At 54.1% G+C, this 21,664-nt stretch overlaps 2 protein-coding genes and 3 pseudogenes across 2 annotated transcripts; all 5 read left to right on the top strand.

Moving 5' to 3' along the window:
* The first annotated feature begins 2,434 nt into the window (after window positions 1-2,434).
* Window positions 2,435-3,787, top strand: LOC128774330 (keratin-associated protein 4-4-like). The gene has a single exon (XM_053893490.1). It carries the CDS (start codon window positions 2,701-2,703, stop codon window positions 3,214-3,216), a length of 516 nt encoding a protein of 171 aa, XP_053749465.1. The 5' UTR covers window positions 2,435-2,700; the 3' UTR covers window positions 3,217-3,787.
* Window positions 3,788-6,687: 2,900 nt separating this feature from the next.
* On the top strand, window positions 6,688-7,552 carry LOC128774329 (keratin-associated protein 9-1-like). The gene has a single exon (XM_053893489.1). The coding sequence runs from the start codon at window positions 6,878-6,880 to the stop codon at window positions 7,406-7,408; it is 531 nt and encodes a 176-aa protein (XP_053749464.1). The 5' UTR covers window positions 6,688-6,877; the 3' UTR covers window positions 7,409-7,552.
* Window positions 7,553-10,696: 3,144 nt separating this feature from the next.
* Window positions 10,697-11,876, top strand: LOC128774319 (keratin-associated protein 9-3-like; annotated as a pseudogene).
* Window positions 11,877-15,000: 3,124 nt separating this feature from the next.
* LOC128774318 (keratin-associated protein 9-3-like) lies at window positions 15,001-16,167 on the top strand (annotated as a pseudogene).
* Window positions 16,168-19,488: 3,321 nt separating this feature from the next.
* Window positions 19,489-20,453, top strand: LOC128774320 (keratin-associated protein 9-3-like; annotated as a pseudogene).
* The last annotated feature ends 1,211 nt before the right edge of the window (window positions 20,454-21,664 follow it).

Genomic DNA, 21,664 nt, shown 5'->3' with positions numbered 1-21,664 from the left:
GCCCTGGGGAACCCAGGATGCTCCTGTTGCCTTGGGTGGCATCCAGGCCCTCAGCACTCTTCTGCCTCACATACAGGTGAGCCTGCGGTGTCCTCGTGAGCAACAGAGGCAGCTGAACACGCTTGTGTTTGGGTCGTGGAAATCACATTCTTGTTTGGCCTCCTTGTCCCCAGGACCTAATGGGATATAGTAAAATGGCATCTTGTGATTTTCGGCCAAACCTATGTCTCTCCCCTCCTGTGAGGCAGTTTGTCATCGTGATCAAAATGCTGCCCAGAGAGTTGATGAAGCATGGTGTCAGGGCCAGAGAGATCGTGCAATGGGCATGTAGGCCTTTGAGGAATCCATGAGCTCTGAACCATCTAAGGAAACAGAATAAGCTCTGGTATATTGTGGAGGAAGTGTGAGCAACCGAGGGGGGAAAAATGATGCCTGCTCCGTGGGGGTGAGGAGAATGTGAGGAAGAAAAAAGAGACAACAACGTGGGCATTCCTAGGAGTCAGGAACGAAGTCTGCTGCTTCTGGTCCTGAACTACTGGTGCCAACGCAGCACTCAGGGCTGTGAGGCCGATTCAGGCTCTGAGAGGAAGAGGAGACAGGGCCCCGGGTCACTTCCTGGGAGCAGTGGAGGGACCTCTGATGAGCTTCGAAGGCCCCTATCCAGGACACATGCCACCATTGGAGACTAGGTACCCAGGATGCTCTGGAGAGACTGCCAAGGCCAAACGTGCCTAGCGCTGCTGGTTCTCAAGAGCGCGATGTTGGCAAAATGAGATGAAAACCTGACACGACCCATGTTTCCGCGTATTTGCTGGATGTTGACTAAATCCTTCGTGAGCATTCCCTTTAATTCTTGGAGGGATTTGCAAAGTAGGTATTAAGGTTCCCATTGTAGACGTGAGGAAATTGAGACTGAGTGTGGTAAAGGAATGTCAGAGTTTGGTTCTCCAGAAGCTCCTCCTCAGTAAAGAGTCCAGGAATGTGGATTCTTTGGGGAGGTCATATCACACTGGTCCGCGTGTAGGGAAGTGTCCCAGGGAAGAAACACTTTGAGGCCAGCATCACAGTTTGCAACCAAAGCTTTAATCTGAAAGGTATCTCAGAAACGGTACAACTCCAAACAGGCACACAGACGCGTGCGCACACACACACACACACACACACACACATGCACGCGCACACACACATGCACACACACATGCACACACACACGCACACACACACACACACACACACACACAGGCTGAGATTCTCTTATTTCAGCCACGAGGGAGCTGGAGTCTTTATAAACCCACGCTCCAGAAGCAAGGGTTGAGTGTGTTTTCTCCGTGTAGCATGCTCAGGCAGCCTGACATTCTGCTGCGTGTGAAAAGGGCACTTAGGCATTGAGGTGCAGAGCTGGTAGGCAGAAGTTGTCCAAAACACACCAATACCCAAGAGATAGGTTTGGTGGCTTCAGACGTCTTTGGCAGACTATGGTTGTGACCATTCATTCCACTATGTTCTTAATTAGCCGGGCGGATGGAGAAAATCATTGGAAGAGACAGAAGAAGAGGGTGGAATATGAATGGGGGGGGGATGAGGAGAGGAGTAGGGGGAAAAGGAGAAGGGAGGGAGGAAGAAAGGAAGCATAGAAGGAAGGGGGGAGGGAGGAAGAGAGGGAGAAAGGGAAGAGAAGAAAGAAGGAAACTAAAGAATGAAGGGAAGGAAGGAAGGAAGGAAAGAAGGCACGGTGCGAGGAAGGGACCTGCATGGACAGGCATGCAGGGAGGAAGGGAGAAAGGCAGAAAAAGAAAGACAGCCTGACAGAAAGAAGAAAGAGCAACCATAAATAAAGATGTAATGAGCGACGTGAGGACACTGACGAGGCTAGCTAACAAGGTTAGGGCTAGAGTCCCCAACTCACCTGGTTTTGCCCATCCTGCCCCCGCCTTTATGCCCCTGAAAGCCCCACCTCGGGTGAAAGCATTCGACCCTAGGAAAATCAGGGGTCCTGTTCAACAAGGACGTATATTGACTGATGCTTGCTTAGTCCCAGACTGCTGCTGCTGCTTCTCCCCACCTGCTTTGCTTCTGCCTTGCCATGTGGCAGAGAAAACACCAGACATCGGCTACGCAAGGGTCTTTGATCGAACTGAGATACGCAGGTGGGGTTGGGTGCTACAGGAGACAGATATGCCTGTGGGAGTCTCGAATCCGGCTTCTGTGGGGAAACGGAACTGGCCTCAGGGATCTACCACATTTGTCCCAGTGAACATATCCGCATCATGCCCCTCACCTCAGAGATACTCGCAATCCACATTCAGTCTAAGGGCAAAGACTGGGGAGGGAACACTGCTGTGACCCTAGCCACCCCAGCAGAACGTGATCACACGATGGTTGCCATGATCACTGAAACAAGAACGATGCTGCTGATGTGCCCACCTTCCTCTCGTTGGAAAATGTTTCTGTGAGTTATTCTCAAATAGGAAACCATTAGACACTTATTTTGTAACGATTCCCAGCATTTAGGAAACCGCTTCCTCGTTTATGATTCCCCCAGTGACTATGGAAAACGATGTAAACACCAACAAGGAAAGTCCTGCCCATTGGCCTAACCTTCGGGGGTCCAGCGCATAAAAGCCCCAGAACCGGAGGAGGCACCAGAATCTGACAACCTCACCTCCGGACAGGACCCGCCCACCCTCCACCCCCGACACCATGACCCACTCGTGCTGCTCCTCTTGCTGCCAGCCTACGTGCTGCAGGACCACCTGCTGCCGGACCACCTGCTGCCAGCCCAGCGGCTGTGGGTCCAGCGGCTATGGGTCCAGCTGCTGCCAGCCTTGCTGCCGCCCAACTTGCTGTCACACCACCTGCTGCCGGACCACCTGCTGCCAGCCCAGCTGCTGTGGGTGTAGCGGCTGTGGACACAACGGCGGTGGGTCTAGCGGCTGTGGTTCAGGCTGCTGCCAGCCTTGCTGCTGCCCAGCTTGCTGTCACACCACCTGCTGCCGGACCACCTGCTGCCAGCCCAGCTGCTGTGGGTCCAGCGGCTGTGGACACAACTGCGGTGGGTCTAGCGGCTGTGGGTCGAGCTGCTGCCAGCCTTGCTGCTGCCCAACTTACTGTCGCACCACCTGCTGCCGGACCACCTGCTGCCAGCCCAGCTGTTGTGGGTCCAGCGGCTGTGGACAAAACTGCTGTGGGTCCCGCTGCTGCCAGCCAGGTTGCTGAACCCCCGTGTACTGCACGAGAACCTGCTACCACCCCACCTGCTGCTGCCTGCCTGGGTGCCTAGCCCAGGGCTCTGGATCCTGCTGCCAGCCTTCCTGCTGCTGATTGCCTCGCCAAGAGCCACCATCTGACTGGCCACTTGGGAATCGGTCACTGCCAGGCGTTGCGGAAAGCCAGCCCGCAATCCCCAACATCTCGGTTATTCTTCCGCCTGTCTGCCATCTTGTGAATCAGCCTGATGAAGTGTGGACCGCTTCTCCCTGATTCGCTTCTTCTTTCCTTCCTCTGGGTCATGTGCCAGCTTCAGCCAACCTGATACAGAGTTAGGATCTCTGTTTGCTCTCCGTAGTCAAGAACTTTATCCTGTCCCTCTAAATACGTCAGCGCAACAACTCCTCAGGAATGACCTATAACTCGTGGAAACTGCTGAAAGCCCACACGGGTATGTTTTCTTTCTCGGTGTACTCATGAAGCTTGTACGCCTCTTGCTGCCTGTCATGTTCCCTTTCAATGTCTCCCTAGACGCGGGGAGTCTCGCCTGTATCTCTTAATAAACCCTAATCATTTGGAATCCCGTATTGTCTTTGTGTTTTTTTGTACGTACATTTTACATCACATGCAGTGTCCGTGTGGAGCCACACACAGTCCTCCACAAGTCATTATGCGCATTTTCAGCTGAGGAGATTTCACAGTGGAGTGTCCCACAGCTGACATGGACACGCTCGGATCCAAGACTGTGGTTCGGGCGCTTGCTGAAGCGCACTTACGTTCAGATCTCCAGACGTGGTAGCAAACGCCCTTAGTCTCAGCACCAGCAAGATGTCCATCCGAGGCCTTCTTTGAGCGCACAAGTGTTATTCTCCCGGACAGGCGGGCCATCACCGGCACTAAGTTGTAGACATCAGTGTCGTACAACTCAGCCGCAGCAGCCATACGTGAGGACAGCGGGACCCGCCCTTTAGAGCCCTGGGGAACCCAGGATGCTCCTGTTGCCTTGGGTGGCATCCAGGCCCTCAGCACTCTTCTGCCTCACATACAGGTGAGCCTGCGGTGTCCTCGTGAGCAACAGAGGCAGCTGAACACGCTTGTGTTTGGGTCGTGGAAATCACATTCTTGTTTGGCCTCCTTGTCCCCAGGACCTAATGGGATATAGTAAAATGGCATCTTGTGATTTTCGGCCAAACCTATGTCTCTCCCCTCCTGTGAGGCAGTTTGTCATCGTGATCAAAATGCTGCCCAGAGAGTTGATGAAGCATGGTGTCAGGGCCAGAGAGATCGTGCAATGGGCATGTAGGCCTTTGAGGAATCCATGAGCTCTGAACCATCTAAGGAAACAGAATAAGCTCTGGTATATTGTGGAGGAAGTGTGAGCAACCGAGGGGGGAAAAATGATGCCTGCTCCGTGGGGGTGAGGAGAATGTGAGGAAGAAAAAAGAGACAACAACGTGGGCATTCCTAGGAGTCAGGAACGAAGTCTGCTGCTTCTGGTCCTGAACTACTGGTGCCAACGCAGCACTCAGGGCTGTGAGGCCGATTCAGGCTCTGAGAGGAAGAGGAGACAGGGCCCCGGGTCACTTCCTGGGAGCAGTGGAGGGACCTCTGATGAGCTTCGAAGGCCCCTATCCAGGACACATGCCACCATTGGAGACAAGGTACCCAGGATGCTCTGGAGAGACTGCCAAGGCCAAACGTGCCTAGCGCTGCTGGTTCTCAAGAGCGCGATGTTGGCAAAATGAGATGAAAACCTGACACGACCCATGTTTCCGCGTATTTGCTGGATGTTGACTAAATCCTTCGTGAGCATTCCCTTTAATTCTTGGAGGGATTTGCAAAGTAGGTATTAAGGTTCCCATTGTAGACGTGAGGAAATTGAGACTGAGTGTGGTAAAGGAATGTCAGAGTTTGGTTCTCCAGAAGCTCCTCCTCAGTAAAGAGTCCAGGAATGTGGATTCTTTGGGGAGGTCATATCACACTGGTCCGCGTGTAGGGAAGTGTCCCAGGGAAGAAACACTTTGAGGCCAGCATCACAGTTTGCAACCAAAGCTTTAATCTGAAAGGTATCTCAGAAACGGTACAACTCCAAACAGGCACACAGACGCGTGCGCACACACACACACACACACACACACATGCACGCGCACACACACATGCACACACACATGCACACACACATGCACACACACACACACACACACACACAGGCTGAGATTCTCTTATTTCAGCCACGAGGGAGCTGGAGTCTTTATAAACCCACGCTCCAGAAGCAAGGGTTGAGTGTGTTTTCTCCGTGTAGCATGCTCAGGCAGCCTGACATTCTGCTGCGTGTGAAAAGGGCACTTAGGCATTGAGGTGCAGAGCTGGTAGGCAGAAGTTGTCCCAAACACACCAATACCCAAGAGATAGGTTTGGTGGCTTCAGACGTCTTTGGCAGACTATGGTTGTGACCATTCATTCCACTATGTTCTTAATTAGCCGGGCGGATGGAGAAAATCATTGGAAGAGACAGAAGAAGAGGGTGGAATATGAATGGGGGGGGGGGATGAGGAGAGGAGTAGGGGGAAAAGGAGAAGGGAGGGAGGAAGAAAGGAAGCATAGAAGGAAGGGGGGAGGGAGGAAGAGAGGGAGAAAGGGAAGAGAAGAAAGAAGGAAACTAAAGAATGAAGGGAAGGAAGGAAGGAAGGAAAGAAGGCACGGTGCGAGGAAGGGACCTGCATGGACAGGCATGCAGGGAGGAAGGGAGAAAGGCAGAAAAAGAAAGACAGCCTGACAGAAAGAAGAAAGAGCAACCATAAATAAAGATGTAATGAGCGACGTGAGGACACTGACGAGGCTAGCTAACAAGGTTAGGGCTAGAGTCCCCAACTCACCTGGTTTTGCCCATCCTGCCCCCGCCTTTATGCCCCTGAAAGCCCCACCTCGGGTGAAAGCATTCGACCCTAGGAAAATCAGGGGTCCTGTTCAACAAGGACGTATATTGACTGATGCTTGCTTAGTCCCAGACTGCTGCTGCTGCTTCTCCCCACCTGCTTTGCTTCTGCCTTGCCATGTGGCAGAGAAAACACCAGACATCGGCTACGCAAGGGTCTTTGATCGAACTGAGATACGCAGGTGGGGTTGGGTGCTACAGGAGACAGATATGCCTGTGGGAGTCTCGAATCCGGCTTCTGTGGGGAAACGGAACTGGCCTCAGGGATCTACCACATTTGTCCCAGTGAACATATCCGCATCATGCCCCTCACCTCAGAGATACTCGCAATCCACATTCAGTCTAAGGGCAAAGACTGGGGAGGGAACACTGCTGTGACCCTAGCCACCCCAGCAGAACGTGATCACACGATGGTTGCCATGATCACTGAAACAAGAACGATGCTGCTGATGTGCCCACCTTCCTCTCGTTGGAAAATGTTTCTGTGAGTTATTCTCAAATAGGAAACCATTAGACACTTATTTAGTAACGATTCCCAGCATTTAGGAAACCGCTTCCTCGTTTATGATTCCCCCAGTGACTATGGAAAACGATGTAAACACCAACAAGGAAAGTCCTGCCCATTGGCCTAACCTTCGGGGGTCCAGCGCATAAAAGCCCCAGAACCGGAGGAGGCACCAGAATCTGACAACCTCACCTCCGGACAGGACCCGCCCACCCTCCACCCCCGACACCATGACCCACTCGTGCTGCTCCTCTTGCTGCCAGCCTACGTGCTGCAGGACCACCTGCTGCCGGACCACCTGCTGCCAGCCCAGCGGCTGTGGGTCCAGCGGCTATGGGTCCAGCTGCTGCCAGCCTTGCTGCCGCCCAACTTGCTGTCACACCACCTGCTGCCGGACCACCTGCTGCCAGCCCAGCTGCTGTGGGTGTAGCGGCTGTGGACACAACGGCGGTGGGTCTAGCGGCTGTGGTTCAGGCTGCTGCCAGCCTTGCTGCTGCCCAGCTTGCTGTCACACCACCTGCTGCCGGACCACCTGCTGCCAGCCCAGCTGCTGTGGGTCCAGCGGCTGTGGACACAACTGCGGTGGGTCTAGCGGCTGTGGGTCGAGCTGCTGCCAGCCTTGCTGCTGCCCAACTTACTGTCGCACCACCTGCTGCCGGACCACCTGCTGCCAGCCCAGCTGTTGTGGGTCCAGCGGCTGTGGGTCCAGCGGCTGTGGACAAAACTGCTGTGGGTCCCGCTGCTGCCAGCCAGGTTGCTGAACCCCCGTGTACTGCACGAGAACCTGCTACCACCCCACCTGCTGCTGCCTGCCTGGGTGCCTAGCCCAGGGCTCTGGATCCTGCTGCCAGCCTTCCTGCTGCTGATTGCCTCGCCAAGAGCCACCATCTGACTGGCCACTTGGGAATCGGTCACTGCCAGGCGTTGCGGAAAGCCAGCCCGCAATCCCCAACATCTCGGTTATTCTTCCGCCTGTCTGCCATCTTGTGAATCAGCCTGATGAAGTGTGGACCGCTTCTCCCTGATTCGCTTCTTCTTTCCTTCCTCTGGGTCATGTGCCAGCTTCAGCCAACCTGATACAGAGTTAGGATCTCTGTTTGCTCTCCGTAGTCAAGAACTTTATCCTGTCCCTCTAAATACGTCAGCGCAACAACTCCTCAGGAATGACCTATAACTCGTGGAAACTGCTGAAAGCCCACACGGGTATGTTTTCTTTCTCGGTGTACTCATGAAGCTTGTACGCCTCTTGCTGCCTGTCATGTTCCCTTTCAATGTCTCCCTAGACGCGGGGAGTCTCGCCTGTATCTCTTAATAAACCCTAATCATTTGGAATCCCGTATTGTCTTTGTGTTTTTTTGTACGTACATTTTACATCACATGCAGTGTCCGTGTGGAGCCACACACAGTCCTCCACAAGTCATTATGCGCATTTTCAGCTGAGGAGATTTCACAGTGGAGTGTCCCACAGCTGACATGGACACGCTCGGATCCAAGACTGTGGTTCGGGCGCTTGCTGAAGCGCACTTACGTTCAGATCTCCAGACGTGGTAGCAAACGCCCTTAGTCTCAGCACCAGCAAGATGTCCATCCGAGGCCTTCTTTGAGCGCACAAGTGTTATTCTCCCGGACAGGCGGGCCATCACCGGCACTAAGTTGTAGACATCAGTGTCGTACAACTCAGCCGCAGCAGCCATACGTGAGGACAGCGGGACCCGCCCTTTAGAGCCCTGGGGAACCCAGGATGCTCCTGTTGCCTTGGGTGGCATCCAGGCCCTCAGCACTCTTCTGCCTCACATACAGGTGAGCCTGCGGTGTCCTCGTGAGCAACAGAGGCAGCTGAACACGCTTGTGTTTGGGTCGTGGAAATCACATTCTTGTTTGGCCTCCTTGTCCCCAGGACCTAATGGGATATAGTAAAATGGCATCTTGTGATTTTCGGCCAAACCTATGTCTCTCCCCTCCTGTGAGGCAGTTTGTCATCGTGATCAAAATGCTGCCCAGAGAGTTGATGAAGCATGGTGTCAGGGCCAGAGAGATCGTGCAATGGGCATGTAGGCCTTTGAGGAATCCATGAGCTCTGAACCATCTAAGGAAACAGAATAAGCTCTGGTATATTGTGGAGGAAGTGTGAGCAACCGAGGGGGGAAAAATGATGCCTGCTCCGTGGGGGTGAGGAGAATGTGAGGAAGAAAAAAGAGACAACAACGTGGGCATTCCTAGGAGTCAGGAACGAAGTCTGCTGCTTCTGGTCCTGAACTACTGGTGCCAACGCAGCACTCAGGGCTGTGAGGCCGATTCAGGCTCTGAGAGGAAGAGGAGACAGGGCCCCGGGTCACTTCCTGGGAGCAGTGGAGGGACCTCTGATGAGCTTCGAAGGCCCCTATCCAGGACACATGCCACCATTGGAGACAAGGTACCCAGGATGCTCTGGAGAGACTGCCAAGGCCAAACGTGCCTAGCGCTGCTGGTTCTCAAGAGCGCGATGTTGGCAAAATGAGATGAAAACCTGACACGACCCATGTTTCCGCGTATTTGCTGGATGTTGACTAAATCCTTCGTGAGCATTCCCTTTAATTCTTGGAGGGATTTGCAAAGTAGGTATTAAGGTTCCCATTGTAGACGTGAGGAAATTGAGACTGAGTGTGGTAAAGGAATGTCAGAGTTTGGTTCTCCAGAAGCTCCTCCTCAGTAAAGAGTCCAGGAATGTGGATTCTTTGGGGAGGTCATATCACACTGGTCCGCGTGTAGGGAAGTGTCCCAGGGAAGAAACACTTTGAGGCCAGCATCACAGTTTGCAACCAAAGCTTTAATCTGAAAGGTATCTCAGAAACGGTACAACTCCAAACAGGCACACAGACGCGTGCGCACACACACACACACACACACACACACATGCACGCGCACACACACATGCACACACACATGCACACACACATGCACACACACACACACACACACACACAGGCTGAGATTCTCTTATTTCAGCCACGAGGGAGCTGGAGTCTTTATAAACCCACGCTCCAGAAGCAAGGGTTGAGTGTGTTTTCTCCGTGTAGCATGCTCAGGCAGCCTGACATTCTGCTGCGTGTGAAAAGGGCACTTAGGCATTGAGGTGCAGAGCTGGTAGGCAGAAGTTGTCCCAAACACACCAATACCCAAGAGATAGGTTTGGTGGCTTCAGACGTCTTTGGCAGACTATGGTTGTGACCATTCATTCCACTATGTTCTTAATTAGCCGGGCGGATGGAGAAAATCATTGGAAGAGACAGAAGAAGAGGGTGGAATATGAATGGGGGGGGGATGAGGAGAGGAGTAGGGGGAAAAGGAGAAGGGAGGGAGGAAGAAAGGAAGCATAGAAGGAAGGGGGGAGGGAGGAAGAGAGGGAGAAAGGGAAGAGAAGAAAGAAGGAAACTAAAGAATGAAGGGAAGGAAGGAAGGAAGGAAAGAAGGCACGGTGCGAGGAAGGGACCTGCATGGACAGGCATGCAGGGAGGAAGGGAGAAAGGCAGAAAAAGAAAGACAGCCTGACAGAAAGAAGAAAGAGCAACCATAAATAAAGATGTAATGAGCGACGTGAGGACACTGACGAGGCTAGCTAACAAGGTTAGGGCTAGAGTCCCCAACTCACCTGGTTTTGCCCATCCTGCCCCCGCCTTTATGCCCCTGAAAGCCCCACCTCGGGTGAAAGCATTCGACCCTAGGAAAATCAGGGGTCCTGTTCAACAAGGACGTATATTGACTGATGCTTGCTTAGTCCCAGACTGCTGCTGCTGCTTCTCCCCACCTGCTTTGCTTCTGCCTTGCCATGTGGCAGAGAAAACACCAGACATCGGCTACGCAAGGGTCTTTGATCGAACTGAGATACGCAGGTGGGGTTGGGTGCTACAGGAGACAGATATGCCTGTGGGAGTCTCGAATCCGGCTTCTGTGGGGAAACGGAACTGGCCTCAGGGATCTACCACATTTGTCCCAGTGAACATATCCGCATCATGCCCCTCACCTCAGAGATACTCGCAATCCACATTCAGTCTAAGGGCAAAGACTGGGGAGGGAACACTGCTGTGACCCTAGCCACCCCAGCAGAACGTGATCACACGATGGATGCCATGATCACTGAAACAAGAACGATGCTGCTGATGTGCCCACCTTCCTCTCGTTGGAAAATGTTTCTGTGAGTTATTCTCAAATAGGAAACCATTAGACACTTATTTTGTAACGATTCCCAGCATTTAGGAAACCGCTTCCTCGTTTATGATTCCCCCAGTGACTATGGAAAACGATGTAAACACCAACAAGGAAAGTCCTGCCCATTGGCCTAACCTTCGGGGGTCCAGCGCATAAAAGCCCCAGAACCGGAGGAGGCACCAGAATCTGACAACCTCACCTCCGGACAGGACCCGCCCACCCTCCACCCCCGACACCATGACCCACTCGTGCTGCTCCTCTTGCTGCCAGCCTACGTGCTGCAGGACCACCTGCTGCCGGACCACCTGCTGCCAGCCCAGCGGCTGTGGGTCCAGCGGCTATGGGTCCAGCTGCTGCCAGCCTTGCTGCCGCCCAACTTGCTGTCACACCACCTGCTGCCGGACCACCTGCTGCCAGCCCAGCTGCTGTGGGTGTAGCGGCTGTGGACACAACGGCGGTGGGTCTAGCGGCTGCGGTTCAGGCTGCTGCCAGCCTTGCTGCTGCCCAGCTTGCTGTCACACCACCTGCTGCCGGACCACCTGCTGCCAGCCCAGCTGCTGTGGGTGTAGCGGCTGTGGACACAACGGCGGTGGGTCTAGCGGCTGTGGTTCAGGCTGCTGCCAGCCTTGCTGCTGCCCAGCTTGCTGTCACACCACCTGCTGCCGGACCACCTGCTGCCAGCCCAGCTGCTGTGGGTCCAGCGGCTGTGGACACAACTGCGGTGGGTCTAGCGGCTGTGGGTCGAGCTGCTGCCAGCCTTGCTGCTGCCCAACTTACTGTCGCACCACCTGCTGCCGGACCACCTGCTGCCAGCCCAGCTGTTGTGGGTCCAGCGGCTGTGGGTCCAGCGGCTGTGGACAAAACTGCTGTGGGTCCCGCTGCTGCCAGCCAGGTTGCTGAACCCCCGTGTACTGCACGAGAACCTGCTACCACCCCACCTGCTGCTGCCTGCCTGGGTGCCTAGCCCAGGGCTCTGGATCCTGCTGCCAGCCTTCCTGCTGCTGATTGCCTCGCCAAGAGCCACCATCTGACTGGCCACTTGGGAATCGGTCACTGCCAGGCGTTGCGGAAAGCCAGCCCGCAATCCCCAACATCTCGGTTATTCTTCCGCCTGTCTGCCATCTTGTGAATCAGCCTGATGAAGTGTGGACCGCTTCTCCCTGATTCGCTTCTTCTTTCCTTCCTCTGGGTCATGTGCCAGCTTCAGCCAACCTGATACAGAGTTAGGATCTCTGTTTGCTCTCCGTAGTCAAGAACTTTATCCTGTCCCTCTAAATACGTCAGCGCAACAACTCCTCAGGAATGACCTATAACTCGTGGAAACTGCTGAAAGCCCACACGGGTATGTTTTCTTTCTCGGTGTACTCATGAAGCTTGTACGCCTCTTGCTGCCTGTCATGTTCCCTTTCAATGTCTCCCTAGACGCGGGGAGTCTCGCCTGTATCTCTTAATAAACCCTAATCATTTGGAATCCCGTATTGTCTTTGTGTTTTTTTGTACGTACATTTTACATCACATGCAGTGTCCGTGTGGAGCCACACACAGTCCTCCACAAGTCATTATGCGCATTTTCAGCTGAGGAGATTTCACAGTGGAGTGTCCCACAGCTGACATGGACACGCTCGGATCCAAGACTGTGGTTCGGGCGCTTGCTGAAGCGCACTTACGTTCAGATCTCCAGACGTGGTAGCAAACGCCCTTAGTCTCAGCACCAGCAAGATGTCCATCCGAGGCCTTCTTTGAGCGCACAAGTGTTATTCTCCCGGACAGGCGGGCCATCACTGGCACTAAGTTGTAGACATCAGTGTCGTACAACTCAGCCGCAGCAGCCATACGTGAGGACAGCGGGACCCGCCCTTTAGAGCCCTGGGGAACCCAGGATGCTCCTGTTGCCTTGGGTGGCATCCAGGCCCTCAGCACTCTTCTGCCTCACATACAGGTGAGCCTGCGGTGTCCTCGTGAGCAACAGAGGCAGCTGAACACGCTTGTGTTTGGGTCGTGGAAATCACATTCTTGTTTGGCCTCCTTGTCCCCAGGACCTAATGGGATATAGTAAAATGGCATCTTGTGATTTTCGGCCAAACCTATGTCTCTCCCCTCCTGTGAGGCAGTTTGTCATCGTGATCAAAATGCTGCCCAGAGAGTTGATGAAGCATGGTGTCAGGGCCAGAGAGATCGTGCAATGGGCATGTAGGCCTTTGAGGAATCCATGAGCTCTGAACCATCTAAGGAAACAGAATAAGCTCTGGTATATTGTGGAGGAAGTGTGAGCAACCGAGGGGGGAAAAATGATGCCTGCTCCGTGGGGGTGAGGAGAATGTGAGGAAGAAAAAAGAGACAACAACGTGGGCATTCCTAGGAGTCAGGAACGAAGTCTGCTGCTTCTGGTCCTGAACTACTGGTGCCAACGCAGCACTCAGGGCTGTGAGGCCGATTCAGGCTCTGAGAGGAAGAGGAGACAGGGCCCCGGGTCACTTCCTGGGAGCAGTGGAGGGACCTCTGATGAGCTTCGAAGGCCCCTATCCAGGACACATGCCACCATTGGAGACTAGGTACCCAGGATGCTCTGGAGAGACTGCCAAGGCCAAACGTGCCTAGCGCTGCTGGTTCTCAAGAGCGCGATGTTGGCAAAATGAGATGAAAACCTGACACGACCCATGTTTCCGCGTATTTGCTGGATGTTGACTAAATCCTTCGTGAGCATTCCCTTTAATTCTTGGAGGGATTTGCAAAGTAGGTATTAAGGTTCCCATTGTAGACGTGAGGAAATTGAGACTGAGTGTGGTAAAGGAATGTCAGAGTTTGGTTCTCCAGAAGCTCCTCCTCAGTAAAGAGTCCAGGAATGTGGATTCTTTGGGGAGGTCATATCACACTGGTCCGCGTGTAGGGAAGTGTCCCAGGGAAGAAACACTTTGAGGCCAGCATCACAGTTTGCAACCAAAGCTTTAATCTGAAAGGTATCTCAGAAACGGTACAACTCCAAACAGGCACACAGACGCGTGCGCACACACACACACACACACACACATGCACGCGCACACACACATGCACACACACACACACACACACACACACACACACAGGCTGAGATTCTCTTATTTCAGCCACGAGGGAGCTGGAGTCTTTATAAACCCACGCTCCAGAAGCAAGGGTTGAGTGTGTTTTCTCCGTGTAGCATGCTCAGGCAGCCTGACATTCTGCTGCGTGTGAAAAGGGCACTTAGGCATTGAGGTGCAGAGCTGGTAGGCAGAAGTTGTCCCAAACACACCAATACCCAAGAGATAGGTTTGGTGGCTTCAGACGTCTTTGGCAGACTATGGTTGTGACCATTCATTCCACTATGTTCTTAATTAGCCGGGCGGATGGAGAAAATCATTGGAAGAGACAGAAGAAGAGGGTGGAATATGAATGGGGGGGGGATGAGGAGAGGAGTAGGGGGAAAAGGAGAAGGGAGGGAGGAAGAAAGGAAGCATAGAAGGAAGGGGGGAGGGAGGAAGAGAGGGAGAAAGGGAAGAGAAGAAAGAAGGAAACTAAAGAATGAAGGGAAGGAAGGAAGGAAGGAAAGAAGGCACGGTGCGAGGAAGGGACCTGCATGGACAGGCATGCAGGGAGGAAGGGAGAAAGGCAGAAAAAGAAAGACAGCCTGACAGAAAGAAGAAAGAGCAACCATAAATAAAGATGTAATGAGCGACGTGAGGACACTGACGAGGCTAGCTAACAAGGTTAGGGCTAGAGTCCCCAACTCACCTGGTTTTGCCCATCCTGCCCCCGCCTTTATGCCCCTGAAAGCCCCACCTCGGGTGAAAGCATTCGACCCTAGGAAAATCAGGGGTCCTGTTCAACAAGGACGTATATTGACTGATGCTTGCTTAGTCCCAGACTGCTGCTGCTGCTTCTCCCCACCTGCTTTGCTTCTGCCTTGCCATGTGGCAGAGAAAACACCAGACATCGGCTACGCAAGGGTCTTTGATCGAACTGAGATACGCAGGTGGGGTTGGGTGCTACAGGAGACAGATATGCCTGTGGGAGTCTCGAATCCGGCTTCTGTGGGGAAACGGAACTGGCCTCAGGGATCTACCACATTTGTCCCAGTGAACATATCCGCATCATGCCCCTCACCTCAGAGATACTCGCAATCCACATTCAGTCTAAGGGCAAAGACTGGGGAGGGAACACTGCTGTGACCCTAGCCACCCCAGCAGAACGTGATCACACGATGGATGCCATGATCACTGAAACAAGAACGATGCTGCTGATGTGCCCACCTTCCTCTCGTTGGAAAATGTTTCTGTGAGTTATTCTCAAATAGGAAACCATTAGACACTTATTTTGTAACGATTCCCAGCATTTAGGAAACCGCTTCCTCGTTTATGATTCCCCCAGTGACTATGGAAAACGATGTAAACACCAACAAGGAAAGTCCTGCCCATTGGCCTAACCTTCGGGGGTCCAGCGCATAAAAGCCCCAGAACCGGAGGAGGCACCAGAATCTGACAACCTCACCTCCGGACAGGACCCGCCCACCCTCCACCCCCGACACCATGACCCACTCGTGCTGCTCCTCTTGCTGCCAGCCTACGTGCTGCAGGACCACCTGCTGCCGGACCACCTGCTGCCAGCCCAGCGGCTGTGGGTCCAGCGGCTATGGGTCCAGCTGCTGCCAGCCTTGCTGCCGCCCAACTTGCTGTCACACCACCTGCTGCCGGACCACCTGCTGCCAGCCCAGCTGCTGTGGGTGTAGCGGCTGTGGACACAACGGCGGTGGGTCTAGCGGCTGCGGTTCAGGCTGCTGCCAGCCTTGCTGCTGCCCAGCTTGCTGTCACACCACCTGCTGCCGGACCACCTGCTGCCAGCCCAGCTGCTGTGGGTGTAGCGGCTGTGGACACAACGGCGGTGGGTCTAGCGGCTGTGGTTCAGGCTGCTGCCAGCCTTGCTGCTGCCCAGCTTGCTGTCACACCACCTGCTGCCGGACCACCTGCTGCCAGCCCAGCTGCTGTGGGTCCAGCGGCTGTGGACACAACTGCGGTGGGTCTAGCGGCTGTGGGTCGAGCTGCTGCCAGCCTTGCTGCTGCCCAACTTACTGTCGCACCACCTGCTGCCGGACCACCTGCTGCCAGCCCAGCTGTTGTGGGTCCAGCGGCTGTGGGTCCAGCGGCTGTGGACAAAACTGCTGTGGGTCCCGCTGCTGCCAGCCAGGTTGCTGAACCCCCGTGTACTGCACGAGAACCTGCTACCACCCCACCTGCTGCTGCCTGCCTGGGTGCCTAGCCCAGGGCTCTGGATCCTGCTGCCAGCCTTCCTGCTGCTGATTGCCTCGCCAAGAGCCACCATCTGACTGGCCACTTGGGAATCGGTCACTGCCAGGCGTTGCGGAAAGCCAGCCCGCAATCCCCAACATCTCGGTTATTCTTCCGCCTGTCTGCCATCTTGTGAATCAGCCTGATGAAGTGTGGACCGCTTCTCCCTGATTCGCTTCTTCTTTCCTTCCTCTGGGTCATGTGCCAGCTTCAGCCAACCTGATACAGAGTTAGGATCTCTGTTTGCTCTCCGTAGTCAAGAACTTTATCCTGTCCCTCTAAATACGTCAGCGCAACAACTCCTCAGGAATGACCTATAACTCGTGGAAACTGCTGAAAGCCCACACGGGTATGTTTTCTTTCTCGGTGTACTCATGAAGCTTGTACGCCTCTTGCTGCCTGTCATGTTCCCTTTCAATGTCTCCCTAGACGCGGGGAGTCTCGCCTGTATCTCTTAATAAACCCTAATCATTTGGAATCCCGTATTGTCTTTGTGTTTTTTTGTACGTACATTTTACATCACATGCAGTGTCCGTGTGGAGCCACACACAGTCCTCCACAAGTCATTATGCGCATTTTCAGCTGAGGAGATTTCACAGTGGAGTGTCCCACAGCTGACATGGACACGCTCGGATCCAAGACTGTGGTTCGGGCGCTTGCTGAAGCGCACTTACGTTCAGATCTCCAGACGTGGTAGCAAACGCCCTTAGTCTCAGCACCAGCAAGATGTCCATCCGAGGCCTTCTTTGAGCGCACAAGTGTTATTCTCCCGGACAGGCGGGCCATCACTGGCACTAAGTTGTAGACATCAGTGTCGTACAACTCAGCCGCAGCAGCCATACGTGAGGACAGCGGGACCCGCCCTTTAGAGCCCTGGGGAACCCAGGATGCTCCTGTTGCCTTGGGTGGCATCCAGGCCCTCAGCACTCTTCTGCCTCACATACAGGTGAGCCTGCGGTGTCCTCGTGAGCAACAGAGGCAGCTGAACACGCTTGTGTTTGGGTCGTGGAAATCACATTCTTGTTTGGCCTCCTTGTCCCCAGGACCTAATGGGATATAGTAAAATGGCATCTTGTGATTTTCGGCCAAACCTATGTCTCTCCCCTCCTGTGAGGCAGTTTGTCATCGTGATCAAAATGCTGCCCAGAGAGTTGATGAAGCATGGTGTCAGGGCCAGAGAGATCGTGCAATGGGCATGTAGGCCTTTGAGGAATCCATGAGCTCTGAACCATCTAAGGAAACAGAATAAGCTCTGGTATATTGTGGAGGAAGTGTGAGCAACCGAGGGGGGAAAAATGATGCCTGCTCCGTGGGGGTGAGGAGAATGTGAGGAAGAAAAAAGAGACAACAACGTGGGCATTCCTAGGAGTCAGGAACGAAGTCTGCTGCTTCTGGTCCTGAACTACTGGTGCCAACGCAGCACTCAGGGCTGTGAGGCCGATTCAGGCTCTGAGAGGAAGAGGAGACAGGGCCCCGGGTCACTTCCTGGGAGCAGTGGAGGGACCTCTGATGAGCTTCGAAGGCCCCTATCCAGGACACATGCCACCATTGGAGACTAGGTACCCAGGATGCTCTGGAGAGACTGCCAAGGCCAAACGTGCCTAGCGCTGCTGGTTCTCAAGAGCGCGATGTTGGCAAAATGAGATGAAAACCTGACACGACCCATGTTTCCGCGTATTTGCTGGATGTTGACTAAATCCTTCGTGAGCATTCCCTTTAATTCTTGGAGGGATTTGCAAAGTAGGTATTAAGGTTCCCATTGTAGACGTGAGGAAATTGAGACTGAGTGTGGTAAAGGAATGTCAGAGTTTGGTTCTCCAGAAGCTCCTCCTCAGTAAAGAGTCCAGGAATGTGGATTCTTTGGGGAGGTCATATCACACTGGTCCGCGTGTAGGGAAGTGTCCCAGGGAAGAAACACTTTGAGGCCAGCATCACAGTTTGCAACCAAAGCTTTAATCTGAAAGGTATCTCAGAAACGGTACAACTCCAAACAGGCACACAGACGCGTGCGCACACACACACACACACACACACATGCACGCGCACACACACATGCACACACACACACACACACACACACACACACACAGGCTGAGATTCTCTTATTTCAGCCACGAGGGAGCTGGAGTCTTTATAAACCCACGCTCCAGAAGCAAGGGTTGAGTGTGTTTTCTCCGTGTAGCATGCTCAGGCAGCCTGACATTCTGCTGCGTGTGAAAAGGGCACTTAGGCATTGAGGTGCAGAGCTGGTAGGCAGAAGTTGTCCCAAACACACCAATACCCAAGAGATAGGTTTGGTGGCTTCAGACGTCTTTGGCAGACTATGGTTGTGACCATTCATTCCACTATGTTCTTAATTAGCCGGGCGGATGGAGACAATCATTGGAAGAGACAGAAGAAGAGGGTGGAATATGAATGGGGGGGGGGATGAGGAGAGGAGTAGGGGGAAAAGGAGAAGGGAGGGAGGAAGAAAGGAAGCATAGAAGGAAGGGGGGAGGGAGGAAGAGAGGGAGAAAGGGAAGAGAAGAAAGAAGGAAACTAAAGAATGAAGGGAAGGAAGGAAGGAAGGAAAGAAGGCACGGTGCGAGGAAGGGACCTGCATGGACAGGCATGCAGGGAGGAAGGGAGAAAGGCAGAAAAAGAAAGACAGCCTGACAGAAAGAAGAAAGAGCAACCATAAATAAAGATGTAATGAGCGACGTGAGGACACTGACGAGGCTAGCTAACAAGGTTAGGGCTAGAGTCCCCAACTCACCTGGTTTTGCCCATCCTGCCCCCGCCTTTATGCCCCTGAAAGCCCCACCTCGGGTGAAAGCATTCGACCCTAGGAAAATCAGGGGTCCTGTTCAACAAGGACGTATATTGACTGATGCTTGCTTAGTCCCAGACTGCTGCTGCTGCTTCTCCCCACCTGCTTTGCTTCTGCCTTGCCATGTGGCAGAGAAAACACCAGACATCGGCTACGCAAGGGTCTTTGATCGAACTGAGATACGCAGGTGGGGTTGGGTGCTACAGGAGACAGATATGCCTGTGGGAGTCTCGAATCCGGCTTCTGTGGGGAAACGGAACTGGCCTCAGGGATCTACCACATTTGTCCCAGTGAACATATCCGCATCATGCCCCTCACCTCAGAGATACTCGCAATCCACATTCAGTCTAAGGGCAAAGACTGGGGAGGGAACACTGCTGTGACCCTAGCCACCCCAGCAGAACGTGATCACACGATGGATGCCATGATCACTGAAACAAGAACGATGCTGCTGATGTGCCCACCTTCCTCTCGTTGGAAAATGTTTCTGTGAGTTATTCTCAAATAGGAAACCATTAGACACTTATTTTGTAACAATTCCCAGCATTTAGGAAACCGCTTCCTCGTTTATGATTCCCCCAGTGACTATGGAAAACGATGTAAACACCAACAAGGAAAGTCCTGCCCATTGGCCTAACCTTCGGGGGTCCAGCGCATAAAAGCCCCAGAACCGGAGGAGGCACCAGAATCTGACAACCTCACCTCCGGACAGGACCCGCCCACCCTCCACCCCCGACACCATGACCCACTCGTGCTGCTCCTCTTGCTGCCAGCCTACGTGCTGCAGGACCACCTGCTGCCGGACCACCTGCTGCCAGCCCAGCGGCTGTGGGTCCAGCGGCTATGGGTCCAGCTGCTGCCAGCCTTGCTGCCGCCCAACTTGCTGTCACACCACCTGCTGCCGGACCACCTGCTGCCAGCCCAGCTGCTGTGGGTGTAGCGGCTGTGGACACAACGGCGGTGGGTCTAGCGGCTGCGGTTCAGGCTGCTGCCAGCCTTGCTGCTGCCCAGCTTGCTGTCACACCACCTGCTGCCGGACCACCTGCTGCCAGCCCAGCTGCTGTGGGTGTAGCGGCTGTGGACACAACGGCGGTGGGTCTAGCGGCTGTGGTTCAGGCTGCTGCCAGCCTTGCTGCTGCCCAGCTTGCTGTCACACCACCTGCTGCCGGACCACCTGCTGCCAGCCCAGCTGCTGTGGGTCCAGCGGCTGTGGACACAACTGCGGTGGGTCTAGCGGCTGTGGGTCGAGCTGCTGCCAGCCTTGCTGCTGCCCAACTTACTGTCGCACCACCTGCTGCCGGACCACCTGCTGCCAGCCCAGCTGTTGTGGGTCCAGCGGCTGTGGGTCCAGCGGCTGTGGACAAAACTGCTGTGGGTCCCGCTGCTGCCAGCCAGGTTGCTGAACCCCCGTGTACTGCACGAGAACCTGCTACCACCCCACCTGCTGCTGCCTGCCTGGGTGCCTAGCCCAGGGCTCTGGATCCTGCTGCCAGCCTTCCTGCTGCTGATTGCCTCGCCAAGAGCCGCCATCTGACTGGCCACTTGGGAATCGGTCACTGCCAGGCGTTGCGGAAAGCCAGCCCGCAATCCCCAACATCTCGGTTATTCTTCAGCCTGTCTGCCATCTTGTGAATCAGCCTGATGAAGTGTGGACCGCTTCTCCCTGATTCGCTTCTTCTTTCCTTCCTCTGGGTCATGTGCCAGCTTCAGCCAACCTGATACAGAGTTAGGATCTCTGTTTGCTCTCCGTAGTCAAGAACTTTATCCTGTCCCTCTAAATACGTCAGCGCAACAACTCCTCAGGAATGACCTATAACTCGTGGAAACTGCTGAAAGCCCACACGGGTATGTTTTCTTTCTCGGTGTACTCATGAAGCTTGTACGCCTCTTGCTGCCTGTCATGTTCCCTTTCAATGTCTCCCTAGACGCGGGGAGTCTCGCCTGTATCTCTTAATAAACCCTAATCATTTGGAATCCCGTATTGTCTTTGTGTTTTTTTGTACGTACATTTTACATCACATGCAGTGTCCGTGTGGAGCCACACACAGTCCTCCACAAGTCATTATGCGCATTTTCAGCTGAGGAGATTTCACAGTGGAGTGTCCCACAGCTGACATGGACACGCTCGGATCCAAGACTGTGGTTCGGGCGCTTGCTGAAGCGCACTTACGTTCAGATCTCCAGACGTGGTAGCAAACGCCCTTAGTCTCAGCACCAGCAAGATGTCCATCCGAGGCCTTCTTTGAGCGCACAAGTGTTATTCTCCCGGACAGGCGGGCCATCACCGGCACTAAGTTGTAGACATCAGTGTCGTACAACTCAGCCGCAGCAGCCATACGTGAGGACAGCGGGACCCGCCCTTTAGAGCCCTGGGGAACCCAGGATGCTCCTGTTGCCTTGGGTGGCATCCAGGCCCTCAGCACTCTTCTGCCTCACATACAGGTGAGCCTGCGGTGTCCTCGTGAGCAACAGAGGCAGCTGAACACGCTTGTGTTTGGGTCGTGGAAATCACATTCTTGTTTGGCCTCCTTGTCCCCAGGACCTAATGGGATATAGTAAAATGGCATCTTGTGATTTTCGGCCGAACCTATGTCTCTCCCCTCCTGTGAGGCAGTTTGTCATCGTGATCAAAATGCTGCCCAGAGAGTTGATGAAGCATGGTGTCAGGGCCAGAGAGATCGTGCAATGGGCATGTAGGCCTTTGAGGAATCCATGAGCTCTGAACC

Source organism: Panthera pardus, unplaced genomic scaffold (genome assembly GCF_024362965.1).
Source record: "Panthera pardus isolate Hobbes unplaced genomic scaffold, ASM2436296v1 HiC_scaffold_3, whole genome shotgun sequence".
In the NCBI taxonomy this organism is placed as follows: Eukaryota; Metazoa; Chordata; class Mammalia; order Carnivora; family Felidae; genus Panthera; species Panthera pardus.
Note: the sequence above shows the minus strand (reverse complement) of the source record. Positions and strands in the feature narration are given on the sequence as shown.

Coding starts and splice junctions, on each gene's coding strand:
- LOC128774329 (XM_053893489.1), top strand. CDS start 6,878: ATGACCCACTCGTGCTGCTCCTCTTGCTGCCAGCCTACGTGCTGCAGG.
- LOC128774330 (XM_053893490.1), top strand. CDS start 2,701: ATGACCCACTCGTGCTGCTCCTCTTGCTGCCAGCCTACGTGCTGCAGG.